Genomic DNA, 11,311 nt, shown 5'->3' with positions numbered 1-11,311 from the left:
AAACTGCGTTTTTATTTCCTGGAACAAAACTGTCGTGCTCTCTCTTTCTAGTCCCTGTCAGTACTCTTGCTGCAGCATTTTGGATTCATTGAAGGCTTTTCAGGGAGTTGTTAGGACTTCCTGATAATAAAGAATTACAGTAGTCCAGCCTGGAAGTAATAAATGCATGAACTAGTTTTTCAGCGTCACTCTGAGACAGGATATTTCTAGTTTTTGATATGTTGCACAAATGGAAGAAAGCAGTCCTACATATTTGTTTAATATGTGCATTGACTGTCATGAAACGGCTATGGCAGGCCCCAAAATGCAGGACACTCAGACGGAGGAATAAACTCAAAGAGGCTGCTTTATTGCAGTTGCAGGAAAAAACTCCATAAAAAATTAACTCGCAAAAAACAAACCAAAACTAAACACTAAGAAACCTGGAGAGAAGGGACTAGGGACAAGGATCACAGAGGGGAAACACACAGCACGAGAGGACGATGAGACACTAGCTGTGTCCCAATACAGCAACCCCACGCTTTGTAGTACCCGCACTTCGCGGAGTACGTGGTGCAGGTACTACGAAGTCCGAGAAGGGCAGAAGTGAGAGGCTTGTGAAATGGGACGGTCTGGCCTTCGTCTAGCTGCTCAGGTTGCCCAGCAACCATGATACGCCCTTAACTGGTTTAAATCATATCCCGCGAACAGGTCCTCCTCTGTCACTCTGGGTACCTACTCTTCCTCTGTTGCATCCTTCTGCTGTGGCGTGCCATTGGGCCCAGTGTTATTCTCACTCTATATGCTACCTCTAGGCTAAATCTTGGAAAAATACAACATGTCATTTCATTGCTATGCTGATGACATACAAATTTATTTTCAGCTAACTGATGATGTTGCTCTGTCACTGCACTGCATGAGAGAAGTCAAAGAATGGCTTTTGGGCAACTCTCTTATCTTAAATGAAAAGAAAACCGAAATTGTGGTGTTCGACAGTCATATCCCCCGGGGCCAACTAGTTGATACCTTTGGATCCCTTGCCACTTTTCTCTCTGACACTGTAGGTAATCTAGGTGTGCTGCTGGACAAACAAGTGTCCTCTGTAGTCAAATCCAGTGATGGGAATAACGGCGTTACATGTTTCTTCAGTAAGGAGTAATCTCACTAATTACTATTCCTATCGTTACAACATCGTTACGTTACTAACAAGAAAATGCAGTGCGGTCGCGTTACTATTTTTCAACAAACAGACAGTTGAAGCTGTGTTCAGTGTACAGCATCTTATATCACTTGCACGAAAGTAGCTGTCTATGTAAGTAATCTGGGCGCTACTGGTTTAAGCAGCTGCGTGTGCTCCCACGGATGGCAATCACTTTTTGGCAGATGATCACTTTTTGGCACAACACCTGGAACTAAGGGGGCAAAACAATCGCATGAGTGCTGCTGTTTGACTGAGGAAGAATAAAGTAGTCGTGGTAAGCCAATCACATGACCACTTAAAGACAAAGCAACAAGGTGATATATACCAGTTTTTAAATTGTGTTGATAGGCCACGTAAAACCAGAGTCAATATATACTCGCCGTTTTTTCCTCAATAGTTTCGTCACGTTTATTGTTTAAGGACAGCGCTAGCGCTAGAAGCTAGCAAGTTTATGACCAAATAAAAAAACAAAAAAACAGCCCTTTCGTGTTTTTGGAAAAATCTACCATGTCGACCAATCAAAAAATGATATGGCAACATGACATTTGGTTGTTTAGGAAGATGGGGAATTTTTAGGAGTGACGGCGAGAGAGAGAGAGAGAGAAGAAAAACAGCAGAAAATAAGAGAGCGCGAGTTTTGAGATGTGAGAGAATTGTGACGTTTAGCATGTTTGGAGTGTGTACTTAATGTGTTGTCTTGTGTAGTTGCGTAGTGTGTAGTGTAGAGGATAGTTTGGTGTTGTGTGTCAGAACAATGAGGCGATTGCTGAATGAAAAAAGGAGAAGTGATGCTGTCAGACCTGCAGGTATCAGACTGTGATGTTCTCCTTTATAGTGGCACAAATAACTTGTGTGGCATCCTATTTAATGCAGAACACCTGATTGTTAAGTAAATAGTTTGAAATGGCTGCAAATAACTTTGTTGTTTGCAAAACGTTTGCATATAATTTTAAAATTGACAATTTATATTTGCATTTAAAGTTATGAAATATGATCCAATAAACAGGTTTTTGGCTTTTACAGTAAAAAAATAAAACTTTTTCTACTCGGATTTTATGGTTTTTGTCTGATTTTAGATCAATTGTGTTAATACAGTATGTCAAATTGAACCTGTATTGCTGTAACTCTGCACTGGCTTCCCATCAAATACCACATCGAATTTAATATATTGCTGCTTACCTTCAAAACCTTAAAAAAAAAAATACTGCACCTAGCTATCTTGTTGAACTTCTTAGACCATACACCCCTGGGAGAGCCCTCAGATCATTAGCCCAATTACTCTTGGTCCAGCCTAGAGCTCAGACCAGAGGTGATCTTGTGTTTGCCCTGTTTGCACCTAACCTGTGGAACAACCGTCCCATTGCTCTTCGTGCGTCTGACTCCATCCAATCCTTTAAATCATTATTAAAAACTCCAGGGATCGTAGGTTTGAGCCATTTTATTCAATATTTGTCACACCACAATACACACCAGCCCCTGAGTCCCCGTGTTTTTAACTAGGCGGGCGTGATTAAGGATGCCGTGCCGGTGCGTCCGCCCTCCCTGCACGGCACCGCAGACCACGCCCCACCACATGTTTTAACATGCTGTTTTACTGGGAAGCACTTTGGTATATCATTGGTATTTAAGTGTGGTATATAAATAAAGTTGTATTGTATTGAGAAACGTTTCATATAGCATTGTTTGACAGAAATGAAGGAGAAAAAATGTTTTTTGTTCGTTTATTTTTTTATGAGCTCACTTTGATTTGATAAGTATCTGAGGCTGAGACCATGGGACTGTAAAAACATGATTGTTGGGCTTCATTTCTGTACTGAACAGTCATTTTAAGATTAGTAAATAATTAGATAATGTTGTTCATGAGACTAAAGTCTTCTTACTTTGGTAATGCAAATATAATTTGGCCAATATTATAGTTATTATGAGACTATGATATATTACAGCAGTGAGCTTGAACTCTTTGTCAAATACTGAGCTTCAGTAAAGATTCAAGTTGCAGTTATTTACATTTCCTATCACCTTAAATATTCACTCAAAGACAAGCATCTTTGAAAGTGTATATATAGATGTATTAAATATAAGAGACAAATATTGTTATTTTAGTATGTTGGGTCTGCGCTTCCACAGGCCCCGCTGCTTTAGAAACTTATTCCCATTAACAACAAGCAAGGAAACAAGACGAACAGCTTCAACCGGTTTTTACTTGCTAGCAAGGGAGACTGGCTCTTGGAGCTGAACGCTCCTCACCTGTCTCATCAAATAGACAGCCTTCCTTTCCACCTTTTATTGAAAACAGTTACAGTACACACAAGCACCTCCCATTGTAAACCCCCCTATGGTTACAATAGATAAGGCACTGTGTGTGTATGTGTGTGCATGTGTAAGCACGTGTGTGTGTGCCTGTGTGAGAATGTGTGTGTGTGTGTGTGTGTGTGTATGTTTGTGTTTGGGGGTGCGTTTCTGTGACCTCCTGCCCACAAAAGGGTCATAGAGGCAGGAAGCTTACTAAACAAGAAAACAGAACCCTCACATAGGATGTGCCTATAATAAAACACTACAGCCCACCGTCCAACCGGCTGGAGAGGTGGTCAGAGACAAAGGAATGTTTTTGATCCTACAGTTTGAACAAAGACTTACAAATTTAAGTAACACAATGACAACATTTAACAATTTGACTCAAACATAATATGTTGGCATTGCTAAATTTGGCTCAATGTTTACATATATGTGTAAAAAGGAAATGTATGAGCTGTGATATAGTGATGGGTCGGTCGCGAATGAAATGGCTCTTAGAGCCGGATCTTTGAAGTGAACGATGCGAGCCGTGGGTTTTTTTCTTTCTTTCTCTTGCCCCCTCTTTCACTTTTGTTCGCTTCACGCTGCAAGTCACCCTTGTGTTTGCGCTGAGCAGAGATATGGGCTCAAATTGTGGTCAGAAATATTTTGTACTTGTAAATCAGGATTTGTATGTGTAAAAATAATTTGTGTGTGTGTAAAAAAAGATTTGTATGTGTAAAAAGAATTTGTGTGTGCGTGAAAAAGATTTGTATGTGTAAAAATAATTTGTGTGTGTGTAAAAAAGATTTGTATGTGTAAAAATAATTTGTGTGTATGTAAAAAAGATTTGTGTGTGGACCAAAAAAATACATGTTAAACTCTGCACTCAAGTTACAAGTATAAATTTTGACCCCATTTTTCTTCCTTTCATCTGATTGGTCAATGTTATGTCAATCACAAATTTAACTATCCAATCAGAGAACAGATGGGTTTGGCTGTCGGAGGGGTGCTTTTTTGAACTGCAAGTCCTTGAAGGGAATAAATGCCCTTTTACATGCCAGCCCAGCACTTTCCTTCATCACCACGAAGGAAAACAGTCTGTGGTGGTCCGAGTTTGGTGATTTTTGTGTCACAGGTTTACGTGCTTAATACACGGATTTCCACAGCCTTCTCAACAGCGCTGCGGACCTCGGGGTGGGGGGGCAGTGTTGTGGAAATAGTCTTCAGTAGTGGGGATAGTTACAAAGCTTTCTTCGTTATGAATTAGCATACATGTTTTTATTGAACATTTGAATAACCAGCAAAAAAACCAGAAACTCTTGTAGAGGACATAAAGTCAGAGATAGAAACGACAAGGAGCAGGTGCATCTAGTACAGGTAGAGCTACTGCAAAAACCCACAGAGCTCATATAACTTTGCTGACATGTGGCCAACTGTCATGGTCCCGAGTCTAATGACTCATTGTTTTGTGTTTCCTTATTATATTCTATGTTCAGGTTTATTCTAGTTATGTCACAATATACATAAAGTCTAGTTACACACACACACACGTATGTATGTATGTATGTGTATATATATATATATATATATATATATATATGTATGTGTGTACATATATATATATGTGTGTGTGTGTGTGTGTGTGTGTGTGTGTGTAACCCCTTTCAGTCTCTATCTCCGGTGCTGTATGAGTAAAACTCTCTGTACTCGAGATGGGTAGAGCTCAGGCGTGGTTTATTCCCCTTTTGTGGGTCTCTGCAATAACATGGGACATGAATAACCATGGGTTTCTAGCAAAAGGATTCCGCCCAAACACAGAAAAAGGTTCATTGCTACTCACGGACAAGCTAATGATCGTATAGTGCAACTCTTAGTTTTCTTAAAATAAATAAAAACCAAATATTAATTGAAAAATAAAATGGCAACAAAACTTATTACGGAAAATAAAATAAAAATATTACTGCATTGTGGTTTAGGTATAAAAAAGAGAAATTAATTCACTTAAATGCACATTCATGTGAAAATAAATAAACTTCCAGACCAAAGCCAAAATTTCCTTTCATGTACAGTAGTAATAGTAAATGGAACAATGCTGCCATCTACTGGGCAAAACGTAATAAGCAGTATTTCTTAAACAGAATTAGCCTGCAGCTCAAAATACACATACCTGCAATAACATGGGACATGAATAACACTGGGTTTCCAGCAACAGGATTCCGCCCAAACTATCAAGAGAAGTTTCAAATTCTTAGTCACGACAGTGTCCTCTAGCTGTTAGCCACTAGCTCAGCGTGTCCATTTTTCCTACCGTCTAACCCATTAATTGCAAAACAAGATCATAAAACTTAAATCTACTCAGATGCTACTGTATGGGCAGTTCATGCTGTTAATGCACTGTCATGTTAACCTCAATGAGGATCTTCAAATATGTTTTAAACTCATGTTCAGTCAGGGCGGACTGAGGAAGAACTTACCACAGCAAAAGCTTCATTGCTACTAACGGATAAGCTTAGGGAAAACCAGTTTACCAGTAGCAGACTTCCACTGCGGATTTTCAAAATAAAAGTTTCAAAATAAACCCTTGGTTGCGATCCCAAGTTTAACAGGAATTTAACAACAACAAAACCATATTCATTCTTTTACATCGTTATATATATATAAAAACAGCAGGTGGATGACCCTCCCTGAGCCTGGTTCTGCTGGAGGTTTCTTCCTGTTAAAAGGGAGTTTTTCCTTCCCACTGTCGCCAAAGTGGTAGCTCATAGGGGGTGATTATGATATGATATGATTGTTGGGTTTTTCTCTGTATCTAATATTATAGGATATAATGTACAATATAAAGCACCTTGAGGTGACTTTTGTTGTGATTTGGCGCTATATAAATAAAATTGAATTGAATTGAATTGAATTGAACTGAATATCCTGAATCTGCTGTTGATGTACCAATTGTTTGTCTAATCTTTTTGATTTTTTCTGTGAAGAATTTTGCAAAGTCATTGCAGGGCATGGTCGAATGAAGTTCAGCTGCCACTGACACAGGAGGGTTTTTTAGCCTGTCAACTGTAGAAAATAAGACCCGAGCATTATGACTGTTTTTGGTGATGATGTCAGAGAAGTAGGACCTCCTTGCACTCCTCAGTTGTAAATTATAATTGCGAAGTTTCTCTTTATAGATGTCATAATGAACCTGGAGGTTTGTTTTTCTCCATCTGCGCTCAGCTTTCCTACACTCTCTTTTTTCATTTTTTTCATTTTTCACCAGTGTGGAGTTTCTCCAGGGAGACTTTTTCCCTCCAGAAATAACCTTCACCTTAATGGGAGCAATAGTGTTCATAATGTTACAGGCCTTCGATGGGCCTGTTTTGAAACTGTATTTTTAACAGAAAAGCAGAGACAGGAGACATGAGTTGCGTTCGGTCTGCAGGCTCTTCCTCGTCTGATTTATTAACAGAATTAAACAGTCACTTTTCTTTTCGTTCAGACTCACACATTTCTCTTTTAACAACAAAAACACATTCAATTAAGTCCATAAGTCAAACCCTTTTGGTTACCTTGCACTCTTGCAAGAATAAACTTACAAAATAATCACTGTATGAGTGTCCTTATTTACAATAAATCTGTAACCAAATTTTACTGCTGTTCAGCATCAAAAACATTTCTGTGCAGTACCCTTAACACTGCAATTAACCCGCTTATATACCATTATGCATTCTTTATACTTTAACAGATTCAAACAATATATACATTTGTAAACAATAAACAAAAATACTCTAGCATTGCTCACAAACAGTTTACAATCATCCACAAACAGTATACATCAGACTATTTACATTTGACACATAAGAACTGGGTAGGTCCTAATCAACTGTAACTTCCAATAATGTCAGGATAAAAGAAGTGTCCAAGAGCTGCATTTGTCACAAAATAAAACGGGTAATAAGACCAGCTGCCTATTTAGACTACGAGTGAAATGGCGGCTTCCATTACAAATGGCGGTATAGTTAGCATACTCTCAGTTGGTGAAAACACACTCTCTCACAACATTTGCGGTCTTTAACCAAAGACAGAAAAAGGTTTCTTGCCTTTATATGTACATTGCCATGAGCAAACTTGAACTACTAACCTGTATTTTTAACAGAAAAGCAGAGACAGGAGACATGAGTTGCGTTCGGTCTGCAGGCTCTTCCTCGTCTGAGGCGCAGAAGCGTTGCAACGACCTATCGCAGTCAGCGCTATCTCCCCCTTGTGGCAATGCCACGCAATTACATTGTTCATAACTCTAAATGAAAAGTGCAATACCACCATAAAACCAGGTCTTTTACATCAAAACAATTCACAAAAAAAATTATAATTGTGACCATACACTTGTGGGCGTCACAATAACATTTAACATTTTAGCATTGAAGCTATTGACGAGCTCATTGCCTGAACCTCTGGACAGGCCAGGTGTTAATGGGAAGACATTGTTAAAGATCTCACTACTCTATTGAGTTATACACCGTTTTGTGATCACTGCTGTTGACAATTTGAGTGGGCTGAGATTTTACTTTCAAAGAAAACACAGTAATGATCAGACAGGCCCACATCAGACACAGTAACCTTTGAAATGCTCAGGCCGTTGGAGATCAGTAGGTCAAGAGTTTGTCCTCTATTATGTGTGGCCTCTGTTACATGCTGAGTCAGCCCAAAGTTGCCCAGAGTGTTACTCAGGTCTTTAGTCCCTTTGTCCTGAGGGTTGTCCACATGGATGTTAAAATCCCCAACAATAATTACACAGTCGAAATCAACACAGATCACAGACAGCAGTTCACTGAGATCATTAAAAAAGTCTGTGCAGTGTTTGGGAGGCCTGTAAACATTAAGAAACATAACTTTGGATGGGGCCTTCAGCTGTAAAGCCACATATTCAAAAGACTGAAAACTTCCAGGAGATAGCTGCTTACATTGAAATGATTCATTAAATAAGACAGCAACCCCTCCTCCTCTCCTGCTCACCCTGGCCTCACTGATAAAACTGTAGTTAGGAGGGGTCGACTCGATGAGAACAGCTCCACTGTTACTTTGGTCCAACCAAGTTTCAGTTAAAAACATAAAATCAAGACTGTGCTCAGTGATTAAATCATTAATTAAAAAAATTTTCCCAGCTAAAGAGCTAACATTTAATAAAGCCAACTTAAGTGTTTTAGAGGTATTATTTGCCCCCTCATGTTTGGGAGCAGTCTGTGGCACACAAGGTATGTTTACTATATTTAAAGATCTATTAGAGTGCAGCTCTCTGTGTTTTGACCAGGCCACATGTCTCCTTCTGTCACCTAAAAGTACAGTAATTGTAAAACCTTCTAGTAAACAGGGTCCCAGCTTCTCCTGGGAAAAGTCATCACTGCCATAATTCTCACAGCCCGGACCCTCCACACATCACACATCAGACTGCAGAAACACTGTGTGTTTAATAAGACAGACAGACAGAAAAAGCAGCTCATTAGTGTTGATGAAATCAATATAGACTCACTTTATTTCTCCACTTTTACTCTTCTCTGTGACCATCAGAACTTCTGCAACATCTTTTAAATTTGCTTTAATTTGCTTTAAAAAAGCAGTCAGTAAATGATTTTAGTGATAAAGAAATTTGTTCACAGAGAGAGGAAGAGGAGTGGTGTTTGTGAGGAGGAGCAGCTGTTCTGCTGTGCTTTGTGTCAGGACGTCCTGAAGGATCCAGTCTTTACCAGCTGTGGACACTGGTTCTGCAGACAGTGCATCTGCTCATACTGTAACCAGTCTGCTTCATCAGGAGACTCCTCCTGTCCTCAGTGTGGAGAAAGATCCAGAACCAGAGCTGGAATGCAGACAGCCAGTCAGAGCAGCTGTGTACACAGTAAGACTGAACATCTGTCTGCTGATGGACTCATTTCTGAAAACTGGACTTCTTGTTATGTTGTTCAGACATTGAAGAGTTTTCTTTGTCTTTAGTCTCATTTTTTTTCTTTCTTTCAGCAGATGCTGGTATGCAGGAGGTTTTAGATGAACATAAGATCAGTCTGAAGAGGAGATGTGAACGTGTGACTAAAGGAAGTGATGAAACAGGAAGTAGAACCCTCCTCAACACCATCTACACTGAGCTCTACATCACAGAGGGACAGAGTGAAGAGGTTCATACCCAACATGAGGTGAGGCAGCTGGAGACAGCTTCCAAGATGGACGCCCTCCATGACGCTCCAATCAGGTGCCAGGACATCTTTAAAGCCTTACCTGACCAACAGAGACCCATCAGAGTGGTTCTGACCAACGGCGTGGCTGGTGTTGGAAAAACCTTCTCAGTGCAGAAGTTCACTCTGGACTGGGCAGAGGGCTTGGAGAACCAACATGTCAGTGTGGTGGTTCTGCTTTCATTCAGGGAGCTGAACCTGATCAGAGATGAGCAGTACAGTCTTCTGGAGCTGCTCCATGTTTTCCATCCAACATTACAGAAGGTCACAGCAGAGAAGCTGGCTGTTTCTCAGCTTTTGTTCATCTTTGATGGCCTTGATGAAAGCAGACTTTCATTGGATTTCACCAACAATAAGCTGCTGTCTGATGTCACACAGAAGTCATCAGTCAGCCAGCTGCTGACAAACCTCATCCAGGGGAATCTGCTTCCCTCGGCTCTTGCCTGGATAACTTCCCGACCTGCAGCAGCCAATCAGATCCCTCCTACATGTGTTGACAGGCTAACAGAAGTACGAGGCTTCACTGACGCCCAGAAGGAGGAGTACTTCAGGAGGAGATTCAGCGATGAAGAGCTGTCCAGCAGAATCATCTCCCACATGAAGACATCCAGGAGTCTCCACATCATGTGTAGTATCCCAGTCTTCTGCTGGATCACTGCTACAGTTCTGGAGCACATGTTGACTACAGAGCAGAGAGGAGAGCTGCCCAAGACCCTGACTGACATGTACTCACACTTCCTGCTGGTTCAGATAAAGAGGAAGAAGAACAAGTACCATGAGGGACATGAGACGAGTCCACAGGAGCTGACGGAGGCTGACAGTGAAGTTCTTCTGAAACTGGGGAGACTGGCGTTTGAACATCTGGAGAAAGGAAACATCATGTTCTACCAAGAAGACCTGGAGCAGTGTGGTCTGGATGTGACAGAGGCCTCGGTGTACTCAGGAGTTTGTACAGAGATCTTCAAAAGAGAGTGTGTGATCTTCCAGAAACCAGTCTACTGCTTTGTTCATCTGAGCATTCAGGAGTTTCTGGCTGCAGTCTACATGTTCCACTGTTTTACCAACAGGAAGACGGAGGTGCTGAGGAACTTCCTGGCAGATTTTTGTAATGATTCTAAATTACATTTTGATTATTATGACTTAGATCACCGAGAAATGATTCCCCACATTAAAACATCTCTGCATGAATCCTCTTTGGATGGTTTTTTAAAGAGAGCCATGGAGAAATCCCTCCAAAGTAAAAATGGCCACCTGGACCTGGTTGTTCGCTTCCTTCATGGCCTCTGTCTGGAGTCCAACCAGAGACTCTTAGGAGGTCTCCTGGGTCAGACAGAGATCAGTCCAGAAATAATACAAAGAGTCATTGAGAACCTGAAGAAGATGACCAGTGATAAAATCTCTCCTGACAGAAACATCAACATCTTCCAGTGTCTGATGGAGATTAACGACCTCTCAGTACATGAGATCCAAATTTTCCAGAAATCAGAGAACAGATCAGAGAAGGAACTCTCTGAGTTCCAGTGCTCAGCTCTGGCCTTCATGCTGCAGATGTCAGAGGTTCTGGATGAGTTGGACCTGCAGAAGTACAACACATCATGGCAGGGACGACGAAGACTGGTTCCAGCTGTGAGGAACTGCAGAAAGGCTCGGT

At 40.7% G+C, this 11,311-nt stretch overlaps 1 protein-coding gene across 1 annotated transcript; it reads left to right on the top strand.

Annotated features, from left to right (window-relative positions):
* Positions 1–10,308: 10,308 nt before the first annotated feature.
* LOC109200079 (protein NLRC3-like) lies at positions 10,309–11,105 on the top strand. Its single transcript, XM_025904188.1, has 2 exons — positions 10,309–11,047; positions 11,089–11,105. Exons 1-2 carry the CDS (start codon positions 10,336–10,338, stop codon positions 11,103–11,105), a joined length of 729 nt encoding a protein of 242 aa, XP_025759973.1. The 5' UTR covers positions 10,309–10,335.
* The last annotated feature ends 206 nt before the right edge of the window (positions 11,106–11,311 follow it).

Source organism: Oreochromis niloticus, unplaced genomic scaffold, assembly GCF_001858045.2.
Source record: "Oreochromis niloticus isolate F11D_XX unplaced genomic scaffold, O_niloticus_UMD_NMBU tig00000282_pilon, whole genome shotgun sequence".
In the NCBI taxonomy this organism is placed as follows: Eukaryota; Metazoa; Chordata; class Actinopteri; order Cichliformes; family Cichlidae; genus Oreochromis; species Oreochromis niloticus.
The sequence above is the reverse complement of the archived record's forward strand: the minus strand, read 5'-3'. Positions and strand labels throughout refer to the sequence as shown.

Excerpts from the sequence above, each read along its gene's own strand:
- LOC109200079 (XM_025904188.1), top strand. The coding sequence starts at position 10,336 with ATGTTGACTACAGAGCAGAGAGGAGAGCTGCCCAAGACCCTGACTGAC.